At 48.9% G+C, this 24710-nt stretch overlaps 2 protein-coding genes across 41 annotated transcripts in view; one reads left to right on the top strand and one right to left on the bottom strand.

The window, feature by feature from the left end:
* The window catches only part of TATDN2 (TatD DNase domain containing 2), a 64833-nt gene that overhangs the window by 17397 nt on the left and 22726 nt on the right, over window positions 1-24710 (top strand). For 8 of the 40 annotated variants that reach the window (XR_007479782.1, XR_007479776.1, XR_007479793.1 and 5 more), the window contains exons 7-15: window positions 97-272; window positions 436-4337; window positions 7324-7433; window positions 7527-7719; window positions 8884-11213; window positions 11310-11486; window positions 12595-12658; window positions 12820-12935; window positions 23149-23220. Coding sequence is in view for 1 of the 40 variants with exons in the window: in XM_004274828.4 (XP_004274876.2) it covers window positions 97-237 (141 nt within the window). In the remaining 39 variants the exon portion in view is untranslated. Of the gene's footprint in view, window positions 1-96; window positions 273-435; window positions 6950-7323; window positions 7434-7526; window positions 7720-8883; window positions 11214-11309; window positions 11487-12594; window positions 12659-12819; window positions 12936-23148; window positions 23221-24710 lie in introns of those variants that run through there. The other 32 variants (XR_007479796.1, XR_007479786.1, XR_007479798.1 and 29 more) reach the window with 22 other exon arrangements.
* On the bottom strand, window positions 253-11311 carry GHRL (ghrelin and obestatin prepropeptide). The gene is made up of 5 exons (XM_033437360.2): window positions 10901-11311; window positions 10561-10677; window positions 7521-7680; window positions 429-569; window positions 253-260 (listed from the first exon to the last, which is right to left on the bottom strand). The coding sequence occupies exons 1-5, from the start codon at window positions 11258-11260 to the stop codon at window positions 253-255; spliced, it is 786 nt and encodes a 261-aa protein (XP_033293251.2). The 5' UTR covers window positions 11261-11311.

The following is a 24710-nucleotide window of genomic DNA, read 5'->3' as shown; positions in this document are numbered from 1 at the left end:
AAAGAGGCCCTGCTGGGGAAGGGCCGGGGAGGGAGTTGTGCGTGACAACTCTGCACAGAAGGCACAACGATATCCAGAATGCTTGGTGTCTTCCAGGTTCCCAAGAGCCTTTGCCAGTACGCCCACCCAGGCCTGGCCTTGCACACGGTTCGAGAGATTGCCAGGGTCAAAGACCTGCCACTCGCCCGCACCTTGGCCACCCTGCGTGAGAACACCTGCCGCCTCTACAGTCTTTAAGCAGAGAGGGTGCCGTCAGGAGTCTCCCAGAAAAGGTGATAAAAATCACATTACATAGTTTTTAAAAACCAGGACAAAAATGACTTTGGCTATATTTTTTAAACGTAGAGCATGTAGACATAGGGTGAGCAGTGAACCTGGTCTGTCTTGAGTGAACTCAGGTGTAACCTTCATCCTTTTCTCTTCCCCACCCTCCAGGATGACCAGCGGCCTGACAGGAGAAAGGCCGTGTGAGCTCTGCCTGTGTGTCCCTGCTCGAGGATGTTTGAGAGCCCGCTGGGATGGAGGACACCCGGACAGGACGTTTCCTGAGACCTCGTCGGAGGCTTCCGCTTCAGGCTGGTTGGGGGTGGGGCCGGCGTGCGGGGGGCTGGCGAGGGGTTCGGGCTGGCCTCCCGGCTGCAGTGCTCCAGGGCAGCCTGGGAAGAAGAGGAGGCTGATGTGAGGGCACAGCGAGCTTGCCCGCCCAGTGCCTGCCTCCGCAGCTTGTGGTGCGAGCAGTCTGTGAATAAAGTCACACTGCTCCTCAGCTAAGTGCACGTAGGCGTGTAGCTTGGTTCCTGGTTCTCCACTGTCAACACGAACCCCCAGTGGGAGATCTCCTCTGGGGGACATTTGCCAGAGACCTGTGTTAGAGGCTGATGCTCCTGCGGCCAGAGAAGGCAGCCCCTCCCTTCCCTGCGTGACTCTTCAGTCTGGCTCTCACTGTTGCTGCGTCAGCTCTGAGTTGGCACTGGTGGAAGGACCTTGGCTGCTGGTCTCACTGGTTCCACTGCCATCAGTATGGAGGGGCCAAAGGGGTGCTCATGGTCCAGGGAAAGTCCTGGCCGAGGAACATCTGGACAGACTGGGGGACTTGAGGAGGAGGAAGCCTGCTTGAGGAAGACGACCCCGAGGAAGGTGATCCCACTTACCGAGGTCCCCAGGGCTGCAGCTCAGTTGTGTTAAACTGACAGGGTCCAGTCTGCAGCAGATGCTGTCTGCTAGTCTGCTGTCGGGGTTCCAGCTGCCCTGTGCTCCACTCTGCCCCCTTCTCCTGGAGCACTGGACCAAAAATACTTCTGTTTCATCTCATGTAACAGCCCCTTGTGTGCCCCATCCAGGTCGAGAGGTAAACCAATTTAATTTTCCAAAGCTCTGCTGGCACTGCCCAGCCCTGTTCTATTGCCTATGCAGAACAAGAGGCCTGGTGTCCATGGATCTCCCGTTCCCCGTCCTGGGGCTCTCCCTTGCCTTGGCCTCTGCTGCGTCCTTTCTCCGTGGTGAAAGTGAGAGCCACTCCTTGGACTTTGAACAGCCAGGTCATCTCAAGTTCTGAGCTGTGCTCTGCTCCCTGCTGGTGCCTTCTAAAGGTGTGTTCATTACAGGCCCTGGAAGGTTATGACGGTCAAGAGTTAAGAGTGAGGATGCTCTGCATTTGGGACAGAAGGATCTTTTATTCCAACCTTCCTCAGTGCGACAGGCCACTCTGAGTCCCTTGTCTGTTTCTTGGAGGCCAATAGCTGAAATCGTAAGATCCAGTGCTTATGTTGGATGCCTCTAGGTGTTTGTGGAAGGTGCTTTTGAACCTCGTAACCTGCAAGGGAATGGACTTTGCATTTCATATATGGTATTTCCCTCTTGCCCCGGTACCTAAGTTGCTGGCCTGGGAAGTAGGCCTTAATTCAGTGTCGACCTTCCATGGATCAGCTGTGTGTCATCTGTGCCGCAGATTTGGCAAATCCGGGGCCTTGTTCTCCTGCTTGGAAGATTTGGAGGACTAAGGATTTCACAGTGCTTTGTTGTCACCCAATGAACTGTCCCTTATCCATCTCTTTCACAGCAAGGCCTGTACATCACAACTGCCTCCGAAGGAAACCAACCGGGCCTGTGTTCAAGGACTAAGAGTGATAACTCAGTGGATGTCTCTGAGCCATTGCAGTCTCCCTGCCAAAGTAAAGCACAAGGTGCTATATACTTTTATCTCCAGGATTTAGGATTATCATTTCTGTTGCACAGTGAAACATTACCTGTGTGGGAGTGAAAGCTGGTTGGCATTGTTTTTGGATGGCTGACTTGATTGTTTCTGCTGTGTTGCCGGAATGCCTCTGTATCTCTGCCCCCTCGCTCCCTTTGACCATCTCTTTCTGAAAATAAAGTGATGGATCTTCAGCCAACTCCCATGGTCTCCATGTTCGTTTATATTTCTCAGAGTGTTAACGATGGTTTAGTTGTTGACTAGCTTTGTAACCTAAGAATCCAAAGGTCTGGAGACTTTCAAAAATGTACCTGTGCCTCAGCAAAATTCAACTGGAAAGGGCTTCCCTGGTGGCGCAGTGGTTAAGAATCCGCCTGCCAATGCAGGAGACACGGGTTTGAACCCTGGTCTGGGAAGATCCCACATGCCACAGAGCAACTAAGCCCATGCACCACAACTACTGAAGCCTTTGCTCTAGAGCCTGCAAGCCACAACTGCTGAGCCCGTGTGCCACAACTACTGAAGCCCGTGCACCTAGAGCCCGTGCTCTGCAACAAGAGAAGCCACCGCAATGAGAAGCCTGTGCACCGCAACGAAGAGTAGCCCCCTCTCGCTGCAACTAGAGAGAAGCCTGCACGCAGCAACGAAGACCCAGTGCGGCCAAAAATAAATTAAAAAAAAAAAAAAAAAAGATTTGCTAAAAAGAAAATTCAACTGAAAAGAAGAATCCCTGGTACCTTCTTAAAAGTTCTGCCTTTGAGCATTAACTCTCATTTTACTGCCTGGAAACACCCAGATACACTGCTGCTTCTTAGCAGTGAAAAATACATAGACACCTTTGTTCCAGAGCAACGCAGTAGGAGGAAGAAAAATTGAGTACACGAGGGTGTTGTTGATGACTCGGTTGTACTGTGGGCTTTGGACTGTGAACTCTGATGCTGCTGGGTAAACTTTGGAGGAAATTCTGTTTCACTGCTTGCAGTCAGTCTTCCAGTTTTGTCCTAAGGTATCCTTGAACACAAGTAAGTGCTCAAGCCCAAAGTAAACCCGTCAAAAGGGAGGCTCTGTTCCAAGAATGGTAAAGAAATTTGGAATCTGTTGATGCCTCATGTCAGATGCACAGTCATTGGTTTGCCTATTTCCAGCACATTACTCACTGTCTCAGCTCTGTCCCAGCTGGACATATGGCAGCTATGTCCACTGGACACAGTGATAGTCTCTTTGTGGCTGGAAATCTGCTCTTGGCTTTTCTCGTGTTTTACATCTCTCTGTATTAAGTTTGGGACCAATAGTAATCATTTACCGTGAACACTTTCATTTTTGCCTCAGGCATTTCTGTAAGATCAGGGCAAAGGGCCACTGAAGTGTACGGTGCTTGAATAAAGTGTCCAGGATGGCAGCAGAACTGTCAGTCAGTGGCCAGGCAGCCCTGTGCTCCCTGAAAATGCTCATTTGTCGATGATGTTTGGAAGTGGATTCAGACTAAAGGAAGGTAGCCAAGCATGGATCTCTATTATTCTGTCTGTACACCGTCGTAAGAGAATTTCTTACCCCTCTGTAAGTGTGTAAGATGTTAAACACGGGCTTCCCTGGTGGCACAGTGGTTAAGAATCCGCCTGCCAATGCAGGGGACATGGGTTTGATCCCTGGCCTGGGAAGATACCATATGCCACGGAGCAACTAAGCCCGTGCTCCACAACTAATGAGCCTGCAAGCCACAACTATGGAGCCCGAGTGCCACAACTGCTGAAGCCTGTGTGCCTAGAGCCCGTGCTCTGCAACAAGAGAAGCCACGACAATGAGAAGCCCTCGCACAGCAACGAAGAGTAGACCCCGCTCGCCACAACTAGAGAAAGCCCACGCACAGCAACGAAGACCCAACACAGCCAAAAATTAAAACAAATAAATTAATTAAACAAAAGTTAAATACATGAGCTGTTATACTAATGTACTGGGTATATTATAAAATAAAGTTTTTTATAAGGAGGGTTTTTTTTTCCTGCAGCAAATATCTTTCTCAGCCCAGGGGTATATACAGCTGCTTCAGAGAACCGGAAGTTAGTGGTATTGGGAAGTGGCACGTGCAGGAACAGGTCCAAGAAGGCCGACGTGGGACCAGGTTTGAAATGCTACGTTTTCTCAAGTGTGTTGCCTGTTTCCTGTGATCACTTTTATTTCTGCTGGTTGTTGACTTGAAATTGTCCTCAGCCCACTCCAAGTTGACCCCGTGTATTATGAAAGAAAATGAAAAACAGAAACAGAAGGAATCCCTAGGACCCTAAGCAGCAGGGCAAGAGGGTGACATTGGTAGAGAAGCAGCCGAACGTGGGGGAGTGGGGGCCTAAGCCCACAGCTCTGGGTGAGTCGGAAACGTGTTTGATATGTAACCTTGGGAAGTCACTAAATTCCTCTGAACTTCAGTTTTCCCCCTCTGAAGTGTGTCTGTTGTGAAAATTCACTGAAATTACGTTAAGTTCATGTAAGAAGTATTTAGAACAGTGCTGGTGCACAGCAAGAATGCTGTAAATGGTGGCTATCAGGATAATTGAATGTCTTCTATGTGCAGGTGTCCTCGTGGGACATACCGTGTTCAATCTTGATAGTGACTGGGGTGGGGTGGGTGTTTTACATGGGAGGAGCCTGAGAAGTTCAGTGTTGTGGGCTGGACCAGACAGCTGGTGTTCAGATTCAGGTGTGAGCGTTAAGGCCTCAGCTTTCCACCCCACCATGCTGCCTGGGGCAGGTGAGAGAGCCTGACCAGAGTGGGCGCTTAACCTCTGTTTCTGGAGTGAATGACCTAGGCAAGTGGGAGAGAAGGCTTGTGTGTCCCTTGAGAAAGGAGTAAGGCCTTGTCTTTGTGGGCGAGCATCAGGTGACCAGCGTCCCCCCCAGGGCCTGGCCCCCATCCTCCCCGGAGCCCCGTCTGGCTGCTTCTCCAGCAGGTCGGGAGCTGGTTTCTTGGGCCCTTTGACCATGTTTGAGTCTTGGTGCCTCCGCTGGGTGTTGAGAAGAGGACGGTGGGCCTGGCTAGTGATGATCAGGGTTGCACCCCTACTAAGCTTTTAGAGCTGGGACGTGCCTCAGCTCCAGGCCCGCGTGTGGGTCTCTGCATCAGAGCGAGTGGCTGGCTCATGGAGGCGGACTTCTGCTTCCTCTCTCCCTCCACCCAAGTAGTTCACCTGCTCTCCAATACCTTAGATTCCTCTAGTGGGGATAATCCTTTCAAAATGTGATTACCACTTAGAGGCAGATGCTCTCAGAAGGAAGGGCTTGGTGAGCTACGTCACTGCGCCGCCAGGTAGTCAGGTGTGTGGTTCCCTGAGAAATGGAAGAGTGTGTGTGTGTGTGTGTTGTGTGCCCAATGCACGGGCATGGAGTTGACAGCAGAGCTGGGGCTTAGAGAGTTGGGCGGGGAGACAAGTGAAAGAGGGAACAGGACAGCTTTTTCATGCGCTCTCAGTTTTGTTGACGGCACCCTGGCCAAGTCTGCATTTTCCTAAGTTATGTAAGAGTCCACACCCGCTCTAAGCCAGGTGGGCCGACCTGGCTCTGCTGCCTGAATAGGACCCCGTGGCCTCTAAGCCACTTTATATATGCGCCTGGGGGTCTTGTTAAAATGCAGATCCTGATCTACTAGGGCGGGGGCGGGGCCTGAGACTCTGCATTTCTAAGAGGGTCTCTGATCATGTGACATTCCGTGGACCATGTGTGGCTCCTCACACATGGTGTGAGGCATGGTGGTGGAGTTTCGGGGTGCCCACTTAGTGTGATCAGTGGTTAGTGCTGTAGGGCTGTGCCTTGAGTGCCAGATGGCCAGAATTTCACTCGAGAAGATACTTGGCTCCTAGAGGGAGCCCTTTGTGACAGAGGTTTCTCCAGAATATGGATGTTACCCCAGCTTCGCAGAGGGGCATCCTGCGTGTTTCCGATGGGTGCGCACCTGTCGGGATGGGCGGTGCTCCTCCCCTCGTGATCACGCATCCATCGTCAATAGCTCTCAAGTCAGTTCACGTGTTTATACCAAAGAGCAAGTGACTGATAAGTGACATTCCTCCCAGGAAGACTGGGTCTTCACTGGAATTCAGTTGTGGAACTTAAGGACCAAGGCTCACTTCAGCTGTGAGCTGGAGTTGGAAGTGGTTTTGGACATCAAACCTGGTGTTCCAAATCAGTGAAGGAACCAAGGTAATGGCCAGCCTTGGCCACGTGAGGTGGCGTCTGCTGTGCCAGGTCTTTTCAGTGGACGAGGAGGAAGGAGGAGGAGTTAGGTCAGCCGTGTCCAGCAGTGGCTCTAGCCATTGTTAGCGGCCCACTCAATCTAACTTCAAACTCAGGCTCTCACATTCCCAGCATCCTTTTCTGCCCATGGATGTCAGTGCAACGGCTATTGGCTCTGATAGTGTCACCTGAAGTTTTCCTGTCCACACAGGCCTTGCTGGTTGTTAATAAGCTCTCTGTGCAGCTTTGCATCGGGAAGCTCTGATATTTAAAGGAACTTTGTCTTCTCCTTTTTCTCCTCTGTCTCGCCCCTCCTTCCCCCTTTCTGTCCACCTTCTCTCCCCCACCTCCATTCCCCCAGTAGCCTTATCTGCTTGTAGAAATGGGTCTAATTTGGTTTTCTAAGCATTGACACCTCGTTGCTACATGTTCTTCTTTTCTCTTCCCTTTGACCATAGACCAAGAATGGGGCAGGGGGTGTTTTTCAGTGAAATGTGAAATTTTCTTCTTTCCTGAAATAAACATTTTGAACCTTCACCATCCAGTTTGAGCATTTATTCACCTCCTAGACTGTTACCCCTCAGAGCTGGGGGTGGTCTCGGAAGCGTTCTGGAAGCCAGGTGAATGCTTCTGAGGGTGGGAAAACGGAGAGGTGGCTGGACTCAGGTCACTTGTGGGCTGGGGTTTCTGAAAAGCAAGAGGTCAAGTCAAAGTGCTGTGTCTGGGACTTCCTTGGGGGTCCAGCGGTTAAGACTCCGTGCTTCCACTGCGGGGGGCACGGGTTCGATCCCTGCTTAGGGAACTAAGATCCCGCATACCGTGCAGTACAGCCAAAAAAAAAAACCACCAAAAAAATAGTGCTGTGTCCGCCATTCTGCCAGTGCCGTCAAAGTTGGCTTTTCTTCCCCAAGGTGACGGAGGTGGTGTGTTGTAATGGGGGGAGCGCTGGCCTCAGAATATGGACCGTGTGATTTGGGCACATCCTCTAAAAGCTGGGGGCCCTGGAACCAATCCCCCGCAGGTACTGAGGGATGACTGTGTTTGGGAAAGAGGAATTAGGAGCTCTTTTGAGAGGCAGGGATGGGGAAGAAAACTTCTGTTTTGTCACCCATAGGCGGACTCACATTGGGACTCCGAGGAAACTGGAGAAAGGACTTACCGCTGGCGTCTTCCCAAAGGACGTCCTGAAGAAACTTCCCCAGGGTCTGGCCGTGCTGGTGGGACTGAGCCCCTGACAGCTTGATCCCAACGTCAAAGGGGGCGCTGAACTAGGAGGACCCAGGAGTTGTCAGAGGTCACACCCTCCCGTGCGTGCCCCGCCCCCCCGCCCCATCCCAGTGGAGGCCCTGGGCTCTCAGGAGAGGGAGAGAGGGGGGGCCTGGGGTCCAGCAGGCACCACTGAGGGGACAGCTCAGCCAGGTTACCCTCCTGCCCAGGCCTAGTCTTACCATCCGCACCATGTTTAGGAGGCTTACCTTGTACCCTCTTTCCTTACCTCTGAGAAGGTTACTGATAAAAGCTGTTCCCTGCTCCTTGCAGCTTAGGAAGACATAAGGTTGAATGGCCAGTGGTAGAGCTTCAGGCCCTGGCAGGGTGATCTGGGGAGCAGGGTTCTCCCTGGTGTACACAGCACTAGCCTGGGGGATGGTCTCTGCCCCCCACCTTCCTCCCTTCCCAGGTGGTCTTTCTCTCATTTGCACAGGCCTCTCCTTGTTCTGTGGGAAGTTGGACAGGAAGCTGACCTTTCCCTAGAACGATGCTCTGAGCCAAGTTTGTTCTTCCTTCTGTGCCTCCGTCTCATCCCTTCTACAGGGAGAGCACCCCATTTCCCCTGCTTTCTTGGCAGCCTATGAGATGATTTACTGGAGCTCAGTTTTGGGTGAATAGGGAGGAGCTCTGTTTTCGGCCACATCATCGTTTCTCACCTGGGGAGCGGAGACTGTCTAGCTCCGTTCATCCAGTAACTGCCTGGGTGCCTGGCCCTGTTGGTCACTGAGATTCTGGATGAGTTGACGCAGGGATCTTGGGTCTGAAAGGGAGCCCTCGGTCCTTGGTCCTCCTGCCTCCTTGCCCTCCAGACAGGACACGTCAGTCGCATTTTTCAGATGAAGGAGCTGAGGCCCCGACTTGCCTGGGGCCACAGAGGGAGGTGGAGGCAAGGGCCAGACTGCAGGCCCGAGTCCACCAGCCCTGGAGCCTCTTTGAGCCCCAGAGCCCCTGCCCTGCCCTGCGTGCAGCCCTTGCCCTGGTCAGGCCCAGACTGAGCCCCTTTCCCTCCGGGCAGGAGCCACTGTTGCTCCTATTTCACAGATGAGCAGAGATGCTCAGAGATGTTATTAAAACAACAGGTATCTGTTGGTCCCCTTTTTAAAATTTACCTCCACCTCTTGTCTCCACCGTGAAGGTGGAGCAAGTGGAGATGATACGAGTGATTTTGGGGGAACTGAGGCCCCTCTGTTCCCTCCCTTCAGTAAATGCTCATTTCGCCTCCACCCCTGTGGCTCATGCGGGTGGTTGGATGACCCCAGCCGACTTCGCAGCACCACGAGCACCAAGCTGGGGACCTGCTGGGCTGGTTTGCACCCTGGAACTGGCGACGGGCAACTGACGGGAGGTGCAGCAGCTGTTGGATAGGGGTGCGGCTTTGAGCGACTTGAAAAGGTGCCTTAGTGTCTCATGTGATCAGAACTTGGCCTCGAAAGCTTCCAGCTCTGAAACTTGATTGATTTCAGGAAAACTTTTGGAGGGGCTGTAGGGGCCTGGGATGAGTGAGGTGGGACCCCGGCCCTGGAGGGGTTCGGTGGGCACAGCCAGAGCTCTGCGGCCTGTGTCACAGGCCTCCCACCTGCCTCTGGCGTCTCACCACCTCCGACATTTCAGACTCCTGGTTCTAGCGGAGGCAGGGCCTGCCGTTTGCTCTGTGGAAACTGGAAACGTCCAGCCGTGAGTCATCAGCCACTGGAACCTCTTCCCCGCCTGGGCTAACTTAGGGCGTCTCTGGCCCCGCTGGACCTGGCAGTCTCACCGGGAAAGTTCCCTGGTTTTAGTCTAAGGATTTGCAGGCTGATGAGTGGGAACGTGGCGGGTGGGGTCCCACACGTGGTGGAGGAGGCGCCTGGCGAGGGTCAGAGGGCGAGGGTTGGGGATTTGACCCCTGAGGGGAGGAGAGGCTGGGGGTAGGTGGAGGGAGGCCAAGGCAGGGCAGAGGAGACTTCCTGGGCCACCTGCTCGCTCTCTGCCAGACCGGTGATGGGGACACAGGGCTTGGGGACTGGAGCTCCCCAGACTGTGGGTCCCACTTCTTCCCCATGCAGGGCTCTGGCCCCTCAGCCCAGTGAGCTCCCTGGGCTGAGCCTCGGTTCCTCACCTCTAAATGAGGGCACAGAAACCAGCCCCACTGACTTCACAGGCGGTTGTAGAGGTTAAGTGCGAAGCAGGAGGGTAAAGCAGCCGGAGAGTGAGACCGCAGTCACTAGCAGTAGTTACTAGGCACCACCCGGGGATTCTGGTTTCCCTGCGTGCGGGGATCTGTCCTCACCTAAACTCTTGTCAGAACCATTCCCCGGACCGCGGCTGCCTGGCAGGGGTAACTATAAAACGCCTTCACGCTTTCTCTCTCCTAGTCCTCCGTTTGTCTCTAAACGGCTCCCCTACCCCGTGAACTATTCATCAAAGCTCAAGCAAGCCTGATGAGCCCCATCCTCGTCTACAGGTGGGGTTTGGTGAGAGCTGGGCTCACCGCTCACCTGTCCAGGCCGCCGCCTGGTAAGATTGGGTAAGGTAAGGTCCGAGGGGCCCCTGAGTCGATCAGAAAGTTTTCTGCAGGAAACGCCTCCAGTCTGTGACCAGCTCTTCCTTCCTGAGTGTCTGTTTGCTGGCTCCCCTCTGAGATCACCTGGCATCTGCTGGCGCCCCCTCTCCCCTCTGCTTGAGGCTCATCCTAATACAGCAAAGTTGCTTAGATGTTTGCCTGTTGATCGGCAAAGCCCATCTCAACAGAGCCCAGTGGTGCAGAGTCCACTGTTTTTGTGCTGTTTAATGTTCCTTGAGTGGCTGGTAAGTGAGTCCCTGTGGATGGCCGCCTCTCCACGGCCTCCCCTGCCCCATCCCCTCCACTGCAGAAAGCATAAAGCTGCAGAGGGACCCACCTGGATTTCCAGCTCGTCCCCTGTGCCTTCCGCCTGACTTCTGACGTCTGCGTCAAGCCAGCCTTCCAGGGCCCGGGGCTTTGGTTTGGCTGACGGCTTCTTAGATTCCTTTCTCTGCTGGAAAGAGGAGGTGTTCTCCTTAGGGCCCTAAGCCTCCCTGTCCTTCCAGAAGCAGAGTGAGGTGTGGGCCCATGGTCAGACCCAGAGTCCTCCTTTGTGCTCTGGGAGAAGAAGGCTGAAGCGCAGAGAGGGTGAGCCACTGCCCAGCTCACGCAGCTCACGGCAGGGCTGCAGTGAGATTCCCCAGTCAGAGCGCAGGCCTCGTGGGGGGACGTCTCACCTGCACTTTCTGGTGTTCGGGGCTCAGGAAGCTGGAGCCCGCCATGGCCAAGTCCACCCAGAGCACACTGAAGAGCAGCAGGCTGCAGACGGTCCCTGGGGAGGGCATGGCCTCGGCCGGCTGGGGACAGATGGGCCTGGCGGAGAGAGCATCTCTGGGCAGCATGCGCCCCCATTCCATCCCCTCTTTTCCCCCCGCTTCCCTCCCTGTGCCTCTGAGCCCAGCAGACAGGCTGAAGGGCTCTGACCTGGACCTGGGGCCATGATTGCTGAGTAGAGCGCCTCTTAGCGCCCTCTCTGCCCGCCTCCCCCAGGTAGGACCGATGGAAGGATGTGGGTGCTCTTTTCCAAGACTGTTCATCTGGGGGCAGAATGCTTGGCAGTGGGACTCCCCATGTTCTTTATCCCAGGCCCCGAGGACCTTGTGCCAAGTTTCTCGAGGATGTTTGAGGAAGCTGAATTGGCAAGGTCCCAGGGGACATGGGGGCCCTGGGGTGGCTCCCAAGCCCAGCTCTGAGCAACCAGGCTGCCCCAGGTCATGCCACCTCCCCGAGTTCAGATGGGCCTGCGGATGCCCGGCAGTGGAGGTGAATTAACCCATAAACAGACCCTCCCACACACAAGAGAGTGGCCGGAGTGCTTACCTGGGATTCCTGGTGGAGGTGGTGCCTGGTGGCTGTCTGGTCATTATATAGGCAGCCTGTGTTTGTTTTAAACCAGCAGCCCCACCTCAGGGCAGCCCAGCATCCGGGGGCTGATTGACATTCCTTGGGAACTAAAAATACTACGCACGTTGTCCTCGGGGTAGAAATCAACAGCGGTGGGCAAACGCCCTGAGAGATGGCTGGGTGGCCTGGGACAGCCACGTGAGGTGGCCATCTGCTGCTCCTCTCTGCAAGCGTGCCTGGCCCTGGTTTAGGTGGGAGGGAGGAGAGTGGCCCTGGGTCTGGTCTGGCTTTGCTGCTCTGCGGCCTTGGCTTACTGGCCCTTCTGCCACTCCCTTCCTCCCGGGATAGAACGAGGTATCCTCACTCGAACTCAGGAGCTTGTCCTGCCCCTGCGCTCGCTGCTCTCCATGAGGGATGCTGCTCTGGCTCCCACAGACCCCGAGCACATGGGACGCTGGCTCGTGGAACTCTCACACGTCCACGAGGGAAGCCCCATTTTTCAGATGAGGAAACTGCAGGGAAGCAGGGCAGCGACCATCTCCAACAGGGGCTGAACTCCAGTCCTGTTTTTTTTTTTAAAATGTGTAGTATGATCCCATTTTATGGAAAAAATACAAGATAAAAATACAACAAATATAGACAGCCAACTATCTGGAAGGACATATGCTACTGAATTTTTTTCTTCTTTGTAATTATTTTTAGTGCTTAGGTTGAATATTCATTTGGTAATAAGAAACAAGCAAATAAGAAAAGTCTTACTTTTCTGTAACTCTTGGTAGAATCACATGCTCCACCTTGCAAAAAAAATCAAACCTGAGTCTATAGATGCTGTAGTTTCAATTACCAACTCCCAAGAAATACAGGGGATGGACGAGTGTGTAAAGAGGACCCACAGGGATGCAATCAGCCCAATACAAACTGAGGGCAACAATAAGAGGCAAGTGTCCAATCCCTTCTTTTGGGTGGTGGTGATGGCTCTGCTCAGCTTGGTCTTTCTTAATGTGCGGGCCTTTCTCCCCTCGCCCAGCCAGGTTCTGAGAGGGAGCAGAGTGCCCTGGGGGCAGGAGAGCCGGGACCTGGTGCTGCCACAGGTGACCACACACAGATTGGCCTTACGCAGATCACTGAGCGTCCCCCTGCTCACGGCTGCCTCTCACAGGGGCTTGAGGATTAACTGAGGTGATGGGTGTGAAATCCTTTGTAACCTGTCAAGTACCATGCAGGTGACAACTGTTTTTTGTACCCTGGCCAGCCTTTGCCACGTCAGATGTTCGCGGACGAAGAGCGCATCAACCACGTGGGGGATTCCTTACGTGCCCGCAGCGGCTCATCCCACAGGATGCCCAGGTGGTGACTCCTAAGGGCTTGGTGAGTTGTCTGTGTAGACGTTCTAGCGTTTCAGAGGAGGAGCTCACTTCTGGCTGGGCTCGGGCTGGGAGGGTAGGAAGGGCTCCGTGATCCAGGCGGCGGAAGTGGAGCAGGGCTTTGAAGGGAGGGCACTGCTGCAGGCAGAGGGGCAGGAGCGGAGGGGAACAGCAGGCGTGGGTGCAGACTGTGGCCCCAGTGAGAAGGCTGGGTGCTCGGAGGAGGGTGGCAATGGGGCGGGTTGTAAGAAAAGGCCTAGAAGGAGGTGCGGGGTTGGGATAAGCACAGTTTGGAAGCTGGGGGCCCAAGGAGTTTGGGCCTGATCTGGAAGAGGGAGGCCACTGAAGGCTTTCGAGCAAAGGAGTGACAGGACACGACCTTAAAGACCTGGGAGGCTGCACCGTTATTTCACGGGGAGAAAACCTGAATGCCACAGGGACCACACTTTCCCCAAAGCCACGCAGCCCTCAGTGGCAGTGCCCGGACGCCTAGCCAGGCTCCTGAGCACGACGGGATGGGGCAGGGGAGCCAGCAGAACGCTGGTCATCCGATGACCGCCTGACTGAGATGGTCGTCAGGGGGCACTGGACCCTTGTGGAGACTCTAGGGACAGTGGGTGCCCGGGAGGGGCTGGACTGAGCCCCTCAGTAGAATGTGGGGACTGAGTACCTTCAGCTGGAAAACTTCTCAGCACCAGTGCACTGGGGCGGGGGCCGGAATCCTCCCGCAGTCCCAGCAGAGTGTAAGTGTGTCACCTGGAGGCCTTCGCCCTTGCGGGCCACCTGAGCTGATGCCTCTTGGCCTTGGGGCTCAGAAGGGCTGAAGGTGGAGCAGGTGGGGAGATGCTAGAGAAGGCCTGCAGCTTTTTCAGAGCGTGGCCCGCCCTGCCCCCCCGGCCCCAAAAACCCCAAACGGACTATGGTGACCAGGCCCCACTGAGATGTGAGGCCTCCTTCAGTCCCGGCCCTGGAGACAGGAACTGCCAGTGTTGATCTTAGATAACACCCCGCAGGCAAACACCCACGCGGGCTGCTGCGTTCCCTTCCGGAGCAGAAAGGTGGCCTGCGGGCTGGAAAGCACCCGAAGCACATCCCGCAGAGCGGAGGCTGGTTGGGGGAGGAAGGAAGGATGCCGGAGCCACTGAGGGAGGGGGAGGCGGCACCCAGAAAGTACCTCGCTGCCCACCCCCGGCTGTGGACGGGGTGCAGGCTGGGGAGGGGACGCACGCAGACCTGAGCCCAGAGGCCTTTGAGGAGGACTGTGTGGCTCGGGGTGGGGAGGACTGACTTGCCTCAGCACGTGTTTCCCCTCCTTTGAATGTGGATAATGCCAAGGCCAGTCTGTCCGTCTGTCTCCTTCTCTGAACCTTCCTCTGGATTGCTTGCTGGTTGGTGGTTTCCTTCCCACAGCAGGGCCTTGAGGGCCCGGCCTCATCCACAGATAAGGGCGCATCATCACCGAATTAACTGCTGTATGTCAGTGGTGTCTGAGAACAAATTGTGTACACAGTCCACTGTCATTCTGTTTGTGCTGTTAAGTAGCTGGCTGAGCAGGGAGTTTTCTCATGAATTTGGCCAAACCTTGGTCTGAATGAGGCAGATTCTGGGGTAATAGAAACGGGTTTCATTTTTTGAGATAGATAGGGCTCTTTGGTGGGGCTTATTTTTTTCTCCTTGTTCTGGCTTCCATAACCTGTAGAACAGCATCGATCACTAGAAGTATCATGCCAGTCATGCCATTAACAATTCCTTAGGAGTCCCATTAAAAAACGAAAAAGAAACAGATAAAATCCATTTTAATAATATACTGTAATATATTCAAAATACTATCAATTTGACATGTAATCAGTGTTATAAATGATTTAGATATTTGGCACTGGTTTTCTTTTTACTAAATTTTCAAAGTCCATTGTGTATTATATTTTCACAGCACGTTTCAGTTCAGACCAGCCACATTTCCAGTGCTCAGCAGCTCTTGTGGCTCACGGCTATTGCACTGGACGAGCTCTAGATCATCATGGGTGTCCCTCTTACAACTTCCACATCCTTAGCCCAGTGCTGTCTCATCCCTCCTGCTCCAAACACAACCTCTCCCACTCGGGGTTTCCCTGTTCTCCTGCCATCGTGGGGCTGGAGCCCCCAGTATTGGTCTCCTATCTTCAGTCTTTCTCTCCACCAGCTTTTGCCCTCAGCGTTAAAATATGCCCAGGTCTCTCTCATCCTGGAAAGGTCTGTTGATGCCTTCTTGCCCTCATGCTACCGTGTCCAGGCAGAAGTTCCTGTCCCTGTATCCTGTCCCTTATGGGTACTGGCCCCTCCACGCTCTGTAGCTTGACTCGCTGCACCGCCCGCCAACCACTGTGCTGAAACTGTTCTCAGAACTACAGGTAGCGCAGTCTAGGGATGGCTAAGAGCCCTAGGCTCTCAGGATGAGGCCTGTAGGGTGATCTAATCTCACCGCTGGGTGCAGGTTTGTGCTGGGCTGCAGTGGATGCATAGGGGAAGTGGTAAGAAAGCAGTCTTTTTTATGTCTCGTCTTTGGATTCTGATCCAGTAAGTCTGCAGTGGGGCGTGAGAATCTGTATGTCTCAGATACTGAACAAGTATCTCAGGCACTTCCTTTCTGATTATAAAATAATGTTTCCAGTAGAAAATTTGGCCATATGTAAGATAAACTCTTTCTCCATGTATATTTGAACTTCTTATTCTGGAAAATTTCAACCTTAAAATGAAAGCAGAGAGAGTAATACAATGAGTCTCCACAAGCATTCATCATCACTTTCAACATGTATTAGCATCTTGCTTCGTGTATTTATCCCATATACTATTTTTCCTCTGGGGGGAATATTCTAAAAGCAAATCTCGGCAATCATGTAATTTCAGCCTTAAAATCTTCAGTGTATAACTTTAACTGATAAAACACACTCTCTTACCCTACAACAACCCCCTTACCTCAACCTGATTCTTTTTCTATTGTTCCTTTCTACATTTATTAGCATTTTTCCTTCAATTATTTTATCACCTTGATATACAGTTTGTACAGGAAAGGCAAGAAAAATACATCTTTTTTTTTCTTTTTCGGTACGCGGGCCTCTCACTGTTGTGGCCTCTCCCGTTGCGGAGCACAGGCTCCGGACGCGCAGGCTTAGCGGCCATGGCTCACGGGCCCAGCCGCTCCGCGGCATGTGGGATCTTCCCGGACTGGGGCACGAACCCGTGTTCCTTGCATCGGCAGGCGGACTCTCAACCACTGCGCCACCAGGGAAGCCCTACATTATTTTTTTTCTGCTTACTAATGTTCAAAATAAGGACAGTCTCTAGATTCATCCACGTCTCTACAAATGACCCAATTTCATTCCTTTTTCTGGCTGAGTAATATTCCATTGTATATATGCACCACATTTTCTTTATCCATACATCTGTCGATGGGCATTTAGGTTGCTTCCATGTCTTGGCTATTGTAAATAGTGCTGCAATGAACATTGGGGTGCGTGTGTCATTTTGAATTACTGTTTTCTCTGGTTATATACCCAGGAGTGGGATTGCTGGGTCATATGATAATTCTATTTTAGGTTTTCTAAGAACCCTCCATACTGTTCTCCATAGTGGCTGTATCAATTTACATCCCCACCAACAGTGCAAGAGGGTTCCCTTTTGTCCACACCCTGTCCACCATTTGTTGTTTGTAGATTGTCTGATGATGCCCATTCTAACTGGTGTGAGGTGATAACCTCATTGTAGTTTTGATTTGCATTTCTCTAACAATTAGTGATGTTGAGCACCTTTTCATGTGATTCTTGGCCATCTGTATGTCTTCTTTGGAGAAATGTCTATTTAGGTCTTCTGCCCATTTTTTGATTGGGTTGTTTGTTTTTTTAATATTGAGCTGCATGAGCTGTTTATATATTTTGGAGATTAATCCTTTGTCCGTTGGTTCGTTTGCAAATATTTTCTCCCATTCTGAGGGTTGTCTTTTGGTCTTGTTTGTAGTTTCCTTTGCTGTGCAAAAGCTTTGAAGTTTCAATAGGTCCCATTTATTTTTGTTTATATTTCCATTACTCTATAGGAGGTGGATCAAAAAAGATCTTGCTGTGATTTATGTCAAAGAGTGTTCTTCCTATGTTTTCCTCTAAGAGTTTTATGCTGTCTGGTCTTACATTTAGGTCTGTCATCCATTTTGAGTTTATTTTTGTGTATGGTGTTGGGGCGTGTTCTGATTTCATTCTTTTACATGTAGCTGTCCAGTTTGCCCAGCAGCACTTATTGAAGAGACTGTCTTTTCTCCATTGTGTATCTTTGCCTCCTTTGTCATAGATTAGTTGACCATAGCTGCGTGGGTTTATCTCTGGGCTTTCTATCCTGTTCCATTGATCTATATTTCTGTCTTTGTGCCAGTACCATATTGTCTTGATTACTGTAGCTTTGTAGTATAGTCTGAAGTCAGGGAGTCTGATTCCTCCAGCTCCGTTTTTTTCCCTTAAGACTGCTTTGGCTATTCAGGGTCTTTTGTGTCTCCATACACATTTTAAGGCTTTTTGTTCTAGTTCTGTACAAAAATGCCACTGGTAATTTGAAAGGGATTGCATTGAATCTGTAGATTGCTTTGGGTAGTATAGTAATTTTCACAGTATTGATTCTTCCAATCCAAGAACATGGTATATCTGTCCATCTGTTTGTGTCATCTTTGATTTCTTTCATCAGCATCTTACAGTTTACAGAGTACAGGTCTTTTACCTCCTTAGGTAGGTTTATTCCTAGGTATTTTATTCTTTTTGTTGCACTGGTGAATGGGATTGTTTCCTTAATTTCTCTTTCTGGTCTTGCATTGCTAGTGTCTAGGAATGAGAGAGATTTCTGTGCATTACTTTTGTATCCTGCAACTTTACCAAATTCATTGATGAGCACTAGTAGTTTTCTGGTGGCATCTTTAAGATTATGTATAGTATCATGTCATCTGCAGACAGTCACAGTTCTACCTCTTTTCCAATATGTATTCTTTTTATTTCTTTTTCTTCCCTGATTGCCGTGGCTAGGGCTTCCAAAATTATGCTGACTAATAGTGGTGAGAGTGGACATCCTTGTCTTGTTCCTGATCTTAGAGGAGATGCTTTCTGTTTTTCACCATTGAGAATGATGTTTGCTGTGGGTTTGTCGTAGATGGGCTTGATTATGTTGAGGTAGGTTCCCTCTTTGCCCACTTTCTGGAGAGTTTTTATCATAAATGGGTGTTGAGTTTTTCAAAAGCTTTTTCTGCATCTATTGAGATGATCATATATTTTTCTTCTTCAATTTGTTAATATGGCGTATCACGTTGATTGATTTGCATATATTGAAGAATCCTTTCATCCCTGGCATAAACCCCACCTGATCATGGCGTATGATCCTTTTAATGTGTTGTTGGATTATGTTTGCTAGTATTTTGTTGAGAATTTTTGCATCTATATTCATCAGTGATATTGGTCTGTAATTTTCTTTTTTTGTAGTATCTTTGTCTGGTTTTGTTATTAGGGTGATGGTGGCCTCATAGAATGAGTTTGGGAGGGTTCCTTCCTCTGAAATTTTTTGGAAGAGTTTGAGAAGGATGGGTGTTAGCTCTTGTCTGAATGTTTTATAGAATTCACCTGTGAAGCCATCTGGTCCTGGACTTTTTTTGTTGGAACATTTTTTTGTTTCGTTTTTTTGTTTTTGTGTTACACAGCCCTCTCACTGTTGTGGCCTCTCCCGCCGCGGAGCACAGGCTCCGGACGCACAGTCTCAGCGGCCACGGCTCACGGGCCCAGCCGCTCCGCGGCACGTGGGATCCTCCCAGACCGGGACATGAACGCACGTCCCTTGCATCGACAGGTGGACTCTCAACCACTGCGCCACCAGGGAAGCCCTGTTGGAACATTTTTAATCACAGTTTCAATTTCCTTACTTGTGACTGGTCTGTTCATCTTTTCTGTTTTTTCCTGGTTCAGTCTTGGAAGGTTATACCTTCCTTAGAATTTGTCACTTCTTCCAGGTTGTCCATTTTATTCACGTAGAGTTGCTTGTAGTAGTCTCTTATGATGCTTTCTATTTCTGTGGTGTCTGTTGTAGCTTCTCCTTTTTCATTTCTAATTTGAGTCCTCTCCCTCTTTTTCTCGATGAGTCTGGCTAAAGGTGTATCAATTTTGTTTATCTTCTCAAAGAACCAGCTTTCAGTTTTATTGATCTTTGCTAATGTTTTCTTTGTTTCTGTGTCATTTATTTCTGCTCTGGTCTTTATGATTTCTTTCTTTCTAACTTTGGGTTTTGTTTGTTCTTCTTTCTCTAGTTCCTTTAGGTGTAGGGTTAGATTGTTTATTTGAGATGTTTCTTGTTACTTGAGGTAGGCTTGTATTGCTGTAAACTTCCCTCTGTGAACTGCTTTTGCTGCATCCCATAGGTTTTGGATCGTCGTGTTTTCATTGTGATTTGTCTCTAGGTATATTTTGATTTCCTCTTTGATTTCTTCAGTGATCTCTTGGTTACTTAGTAACGTATTGTTTAGCCTACATGTGTTTGTGTTTTTTTACATTTGTTTCCCTTGTAATTTATTTCTAATCTCATAGTGTTGTGGTCCAAAAAGATGCTTGATATGATTTCAGTTTTCTTAAATTTACCAAGGCTTGATGTGTGACCCAAGATGTGATGTATCCTGGAGAATGTTCCATGTGCACTTGAGAAGAAGGTGTAATCTGCTGTTTTTACATGGAATGTCCTATCTGTCTGGTCTTTTGTGTCATTTAAAGCTTGTGTTTCCTTATTAATTTTCTGTCTGGATCATCTGTCCATCGGTGTAAGTGAGGTGTTAAAGTCCCCCACTATTATTGTGTTAGTGTCAATCTCCTCTTTTATAGCTGTTAGCAGTTGCCTTATGTATTGAGGTGCTCCTATGTTGGGTGCATATATATTTATAATTGTTATATCTTCTTCTTGGATTGATCCCTTGATCATGATGTACTGTCCTTCCTTGTCTCTTGTAACATTCTTTATTTTGAAGTCTGTTTTATCTGATACAAATATTGCTACTCCAGCTTTCTTTTGATTTCCATTTGCATGGAATATCTTTTTCCATCCCCTCACTGTCAGTCTGTACGTGTCCCTAGGTGTGAAGTGGGTCTCCTGTAGGCAGCATATATATGGGTCTTGTTTTTGTATCCATTCAGTGAGCCTGTGTCTTTTGGTTGGAGCATTTAATCCATTCACGTTTAAGGTAATTATCGATATGTATGTTCCCATGACCATTTTCTTAATTGTTGTGGGTTTGTTTTTGTAGGTCCTTTTCTTCTCTTGTGTTTCCCACTTAGAGAAGTTCCTTTAGCATTTGCTGTAGAGCTGGTTCACTGGTGCTGAATTCTCTTAGCTTTTGCTTGCCTGTAAAGCTTTTGATTTCTCCATCGAATCTGAATGAGATGCTTCCTGGGTACAGTAATGTTGGTTGTAGGTTGTTCCCTTTCATCACTTTAATTATATCGTACCACTCCCTTCTGGCTTGTAGAGTTTCTGCTGTTAACCTTATGGGAGTTCCCTTGTATGTTATTTTTCGTTTTCCCCTTTCTGCTTTGAATAATTTTTCTTTGTCTTTAAGTTTTGTCAGTTTGATTACTCTGTGTCTCAGCATGTTTCTCCTTGGGTTTGTCCTGCCTGGGACTCTCTGTGCTTCCTGGACTTGTGTGGCTATTTCCTTTCCTATGTTAGGGAAGTTTTTGACTATAATCTCTTCAAGTATTTTCTCAGGTCCTTTCTCTCTTCTCCTTCTAGCAGCCCTATAATGCTAATGTTGTTGTGTTTAATGTTGTCCCAGAGGTCTCTTAGGCTGTCTTCAATTCTTTTCATTCTTTTTTCTTTATTCTGTTCCACAAGTGAATTCCACCATTCAGTCCTCCAGGTCACTTATCCGTTCTTCTGTCTCAATTATTCTGCTTTTGATTCCTTCTAGTGTATTTTTCATTTCAGTTATTGTACTGTTCATCTCTGTTTGTTTGTTCTTTAATTCTTCTAGGTCTTTGTTAAACAATTCTTGCATCTTCTCGATGTTTGCCTCCGAGGTCCTGGATCATCTTCACTATCATTATTCTGCAGTCTTTTTCTGGAAGGTTGCCTGTCTCCACTTTATTTAGTTGTTTTTCTGGGGTTTTATCTTGTTCTTTCATCTGGTACAAAGTCCTTTGCCTTTTCATGTTGTCTATCTTTCTGTGAATGTGGTTTTCCTTCCACAGGCTACAGAACTGTAGTTCTTGTTTCTGCTGTCCACCCTCTGGTGGATGAGTCTATCTAAGAGGCTTGTGCAAGCTTCCTGATGGGAGGGAATGGTGGTGGGTAGAGCTGGGTGTTGGTCTGGTGGGCAGAGCTCAGTAAAAGTTTAATCCGTTTGTCTGCTGATGGGTGGGGCTGGGTTCCCTCCCTGTTGGTTGTTTGGCCTGAGGCGACCCAGCACTGGAGCCTATCCAGCTCTTTGGTGGGGCTAATGGCAGACTCTGGGAGGGCTCAAGCCAAGGAGTCCTTCCCAGAACTTTTGCTGCTAGTGTCCTTGTCCCCATGGTGAGCCACAGCCACCCCCTGCCTCTGCAGGAGACCCTCCAACACTAGGCAGTAGGTCTGGTTCAGTCTCCTGTGGGGTCACTGCTCCTTCCCCTGCGTACTGATGCACACACTACTTTGTGTGTGCCCTCCAAGAGGGGAGTCTCTGTTTCCCCCAGTCCTGGCAAAGTCCTGCAATCAAATCCCGCTAGCCTTCAGCGTCTGGTTCTCTAGGAATTCCTCCTCCCATTGCCGGACCCCCAGGTCGGGAAACCTGACGTGGGGCTCAGAACCTTCACTCCAGTGGGTGGACTTCTTGGTGTAAGTGTTCTCCAGTTTGTGAGTCACCCACCCAGCAGTTACGGGATTTGATTGTAGTGTGATTGTGCCCCTCCTCCTGTCCCATTGCGGCTCCTCCTTTGTCTTTGGATGTGGGGTATCTTCTTTGGTGAGTTTCAGTGTCTACCTGTCCTTGATCGTTCAGCAGTTAGTTGTGATTCCGGTGCTCTCGTGACAGGGAGTGAGCTCACGTCCTTCTACTCCGCCATCTTGAACCAATCTCATGGATTTTTTTCTTAAAATATAAGTGTTCCAATCCATTATAGTCATTTTCGTTTTGATGCTTCCATATTTGATGAGTTTATTCCTGTGTGCTTTTGACACAACCCTATCGTTTTTAATAGTTGTCTTCCTTTCTGTCTCATTAAGAAATCCTGGCCTCATCTTTTGTGTGTCCTTCCTGATTCTGACCCGAATTTGCCATTTCTCTAAGAAGTTTTGGTTTCTTTTAGTGGGAAATAGTTTTTAAAGACCACAATCTGGATGGTAACTACTAGTATTGCTTCTAGGCCTTTTCAGTGCATAGATGATAAAAACATAGTTTTTAGATGGAGAAAAATAGGTCATGAGTTAATACTGTTATATCCAAGTAAAACTTAAGGTCACTGTGCTTTTTCACTTCTTGGGTTTTATATTTAAATTCCTTTCTTTATCTTAAAAATCCTGGTTTCTAATTACATTAACAAAATTACCTCTATCTTGCTGTATCTTACCGTATCAACATAATACCTTCAAAATAAGACTACGACAATTACTACAAACCATAAAACTACTAAACGCAGTCTTAGGAATAAACGGTCAAATGAGTTAAATATTTTCTCTGTGTGGTTATGCCATGGGCTTGATATATACCTAACATTCCATCCAGTTGTTTTTTCAGTTTTTAGGGATTTTTTCCCCTTTACTTGTTAATTATTAAACATTACGTGGTTCCCAAGTCAATGCTATAAGACAAGGTACCTGCAGAGACTATTATCTTCCATTCCTGTCCCCTTCATTCTGTTCCTCCTTTCCTCTATAGGTAAGTATTTTTATTGTGATTTTTTTCTTTCACCCATGAGTAATTTAGATGTATTGCTTAAATTTCCAAATATTTGAGGATTTTCCAAGTATTCTATTATTGGTTTCTAGGTTACTTCCATTATAGTGTGAGAATATGTTGTAGATAATTTTAATTCTGTTAGATTTGTTAAAGTTTGTTTTAGGGTCCAGAAATTAGTGTGTCTCGATGAGTGTTCCAGATGTACTTGAATGCGTTTAAGTGTTGCTGGGTAGAATGTTCTATGAGTGCCTGTTAGGTCAAATTGATTGCTAGGTTTGTTTATGTATTCTGTAACTTTACTGTTTTTTAGGGTCCTATTTTTTCTGCTACTGAAAGAGGAGTGTTGAGATCTCCAGCTGGAATTGTAACTGGCTTCAGTTCTGTGAGTTTTTGTTTCACATATTTTGAAGCTCTATTTTAAGTGCATACATCTTTAGGATTGTTGCCTTCTTGATGAATTGACCCTTTTATTATTATGCCCCTTTTTATCCCTTATAAGTATTTCTTGTTCTAAAGTCTACTTTATCTGAAATTTTTTGTTCTAGAACCAGTTTTTTTTTATATAAATTTATTTATTTTATTTATTATTTTTGGCGGCGTTGGGTCTTCATTGCTCCGAGCGGGCTTTGTCTAGTTGTGGCGAGCGGAGGCTACTCTTTGTTGCGGTGCACGGGCTTCTCATTGCAGTGGTTTCTCTCATTGCGGAGCACGGGCTCTGGGCATGCGGGCTTCAGTAGTTGTGGCTTATGGGCTCTAGAGCTCAGGATAAGTTGTGGCGCACAGGCTCTGCTGTTCCACGGCCTGTGGGATCTCCGTGGACCAGGTCTTGAATGTGTGTCCCCTGCACTGGCAGGCAGATTGTTAAGCACTGCTTCACCAGGGAAGTCTGATTTGTATAATTTCTAATGAGAAGTTGGCTGTCATTCTTATATTTGTTCCTGTGTATGTAATATGTCTTTTTTTTTTCTGGCTGCTCATATAATTTTTAAGAAAGTTCAGTATTATTATCGTATGTGTATTTTCTTCTGCTTGGGGTTCTTTAATTTCCTAGAATCTGTAGGGTTATAGTTCAAATCCAGCTGAGAAATTTTGGCTGTTTCTCTAAACATTGTTTTCTGTCTCCTTTGGAATCCAACTGACACATATTTTAGACTACTTAATCCTGGAGTCTCTGTGTTTGTTTTGTTTTGTCTTGTGTGCTTTTCTCCCTGTGCTTCAGTTTGCATAGTTTCTATTGCTGTCTTCACATGTACTGATGTTTCCTGTCAGTGTCTAATGTGCTTTTACTCCCATCCAGGGTATTTTTCACTCCAGATATTGAATTGTTCATTTCTAGAGACTCCATTTGCAACTTTCTTATATCTCCCATTTTTCTTATGTTCATTATCCTTTACATTCGTTTTTTTTTCTTCTTTTTTTTTCTTGCGGTACTCGGGCCTCTCACTGCTGTGGCCTCTCCCGTTGCGGAGCACAGGCTCCGGATGCGCAGGCTCAGCGGCCATGGCTCACAGGCCCAGCTGCTCCGCGGCATGTGGCATCTTCCCGGACCGGGGCACGAACCCGTGTCCCCTGCATCGGCAGGCGGACTCCCAACCACTGCGCCACCGGTGAAGCCCTCCGTTACATTCTTGAACATATTTATAATAGCTGTCTTTAAGGTAGTCATCTGCTAATTCCGTGGTCTCTCTCCTGAGTCTGTGGCTATTCACTTTTTTCCTCTCCTGGTTATGGGTCATTTGCTTGCTTCTTTGCCTGCCCAGTAATTTTGGATTAGGTGATGGATGTTGTAAATTTTATGCTGTCACATGCTGAATTTTCTTGTTGTTCCTTTAAAGAGTGTTGGGCTTTGATCTGGCAGAAAGTGAAATTATT

Source organism: Orcinus orca, chromosome 10 (genome assembly GCF_937001465.1).
Source record: "Orcinus orca chromosome 10, mOrcOrc1.1, whole genome shotgun sequence".
Classification (NCBI taxonomy): domain Eukaryota; kingdom Metazoa; phylum Chordata; class Mammalia; order Artiodactyla; family Delphinidae; genus Orcinus; species Orcinus orca.
The sequence above is the reverse complement of the archived record's forward strand: the minus strand, read 5'-3'. Positions and strand labels throughout refer to the sequence as shown.

Excerpts from the sequence above, each read along its gene's own strand:
- GHRL (XM_033437360.2), bottom strand. The coding sequence starts at position 11,260 with ATGAACAGTCTTGGAAAAGAGCACCCACATCCTTCCATCGGTCCTACC. Across the intron at positions 7,681-10,560 it reads GGGACGAGCTGGAAATCCAG|TTCAGCGCCCCCTTTGACGT; the intron begins GTGGGTCCCTCT and ends GGGTCCTCCTAG. Across the intron at positions 570-7,520 it reads CAATGTGAGTCCGCCTATGG|CGGAAGCCTCCGACGAGGTC; the intron begins GTGACAAAACAG and ends ACCAGCCTGAAG.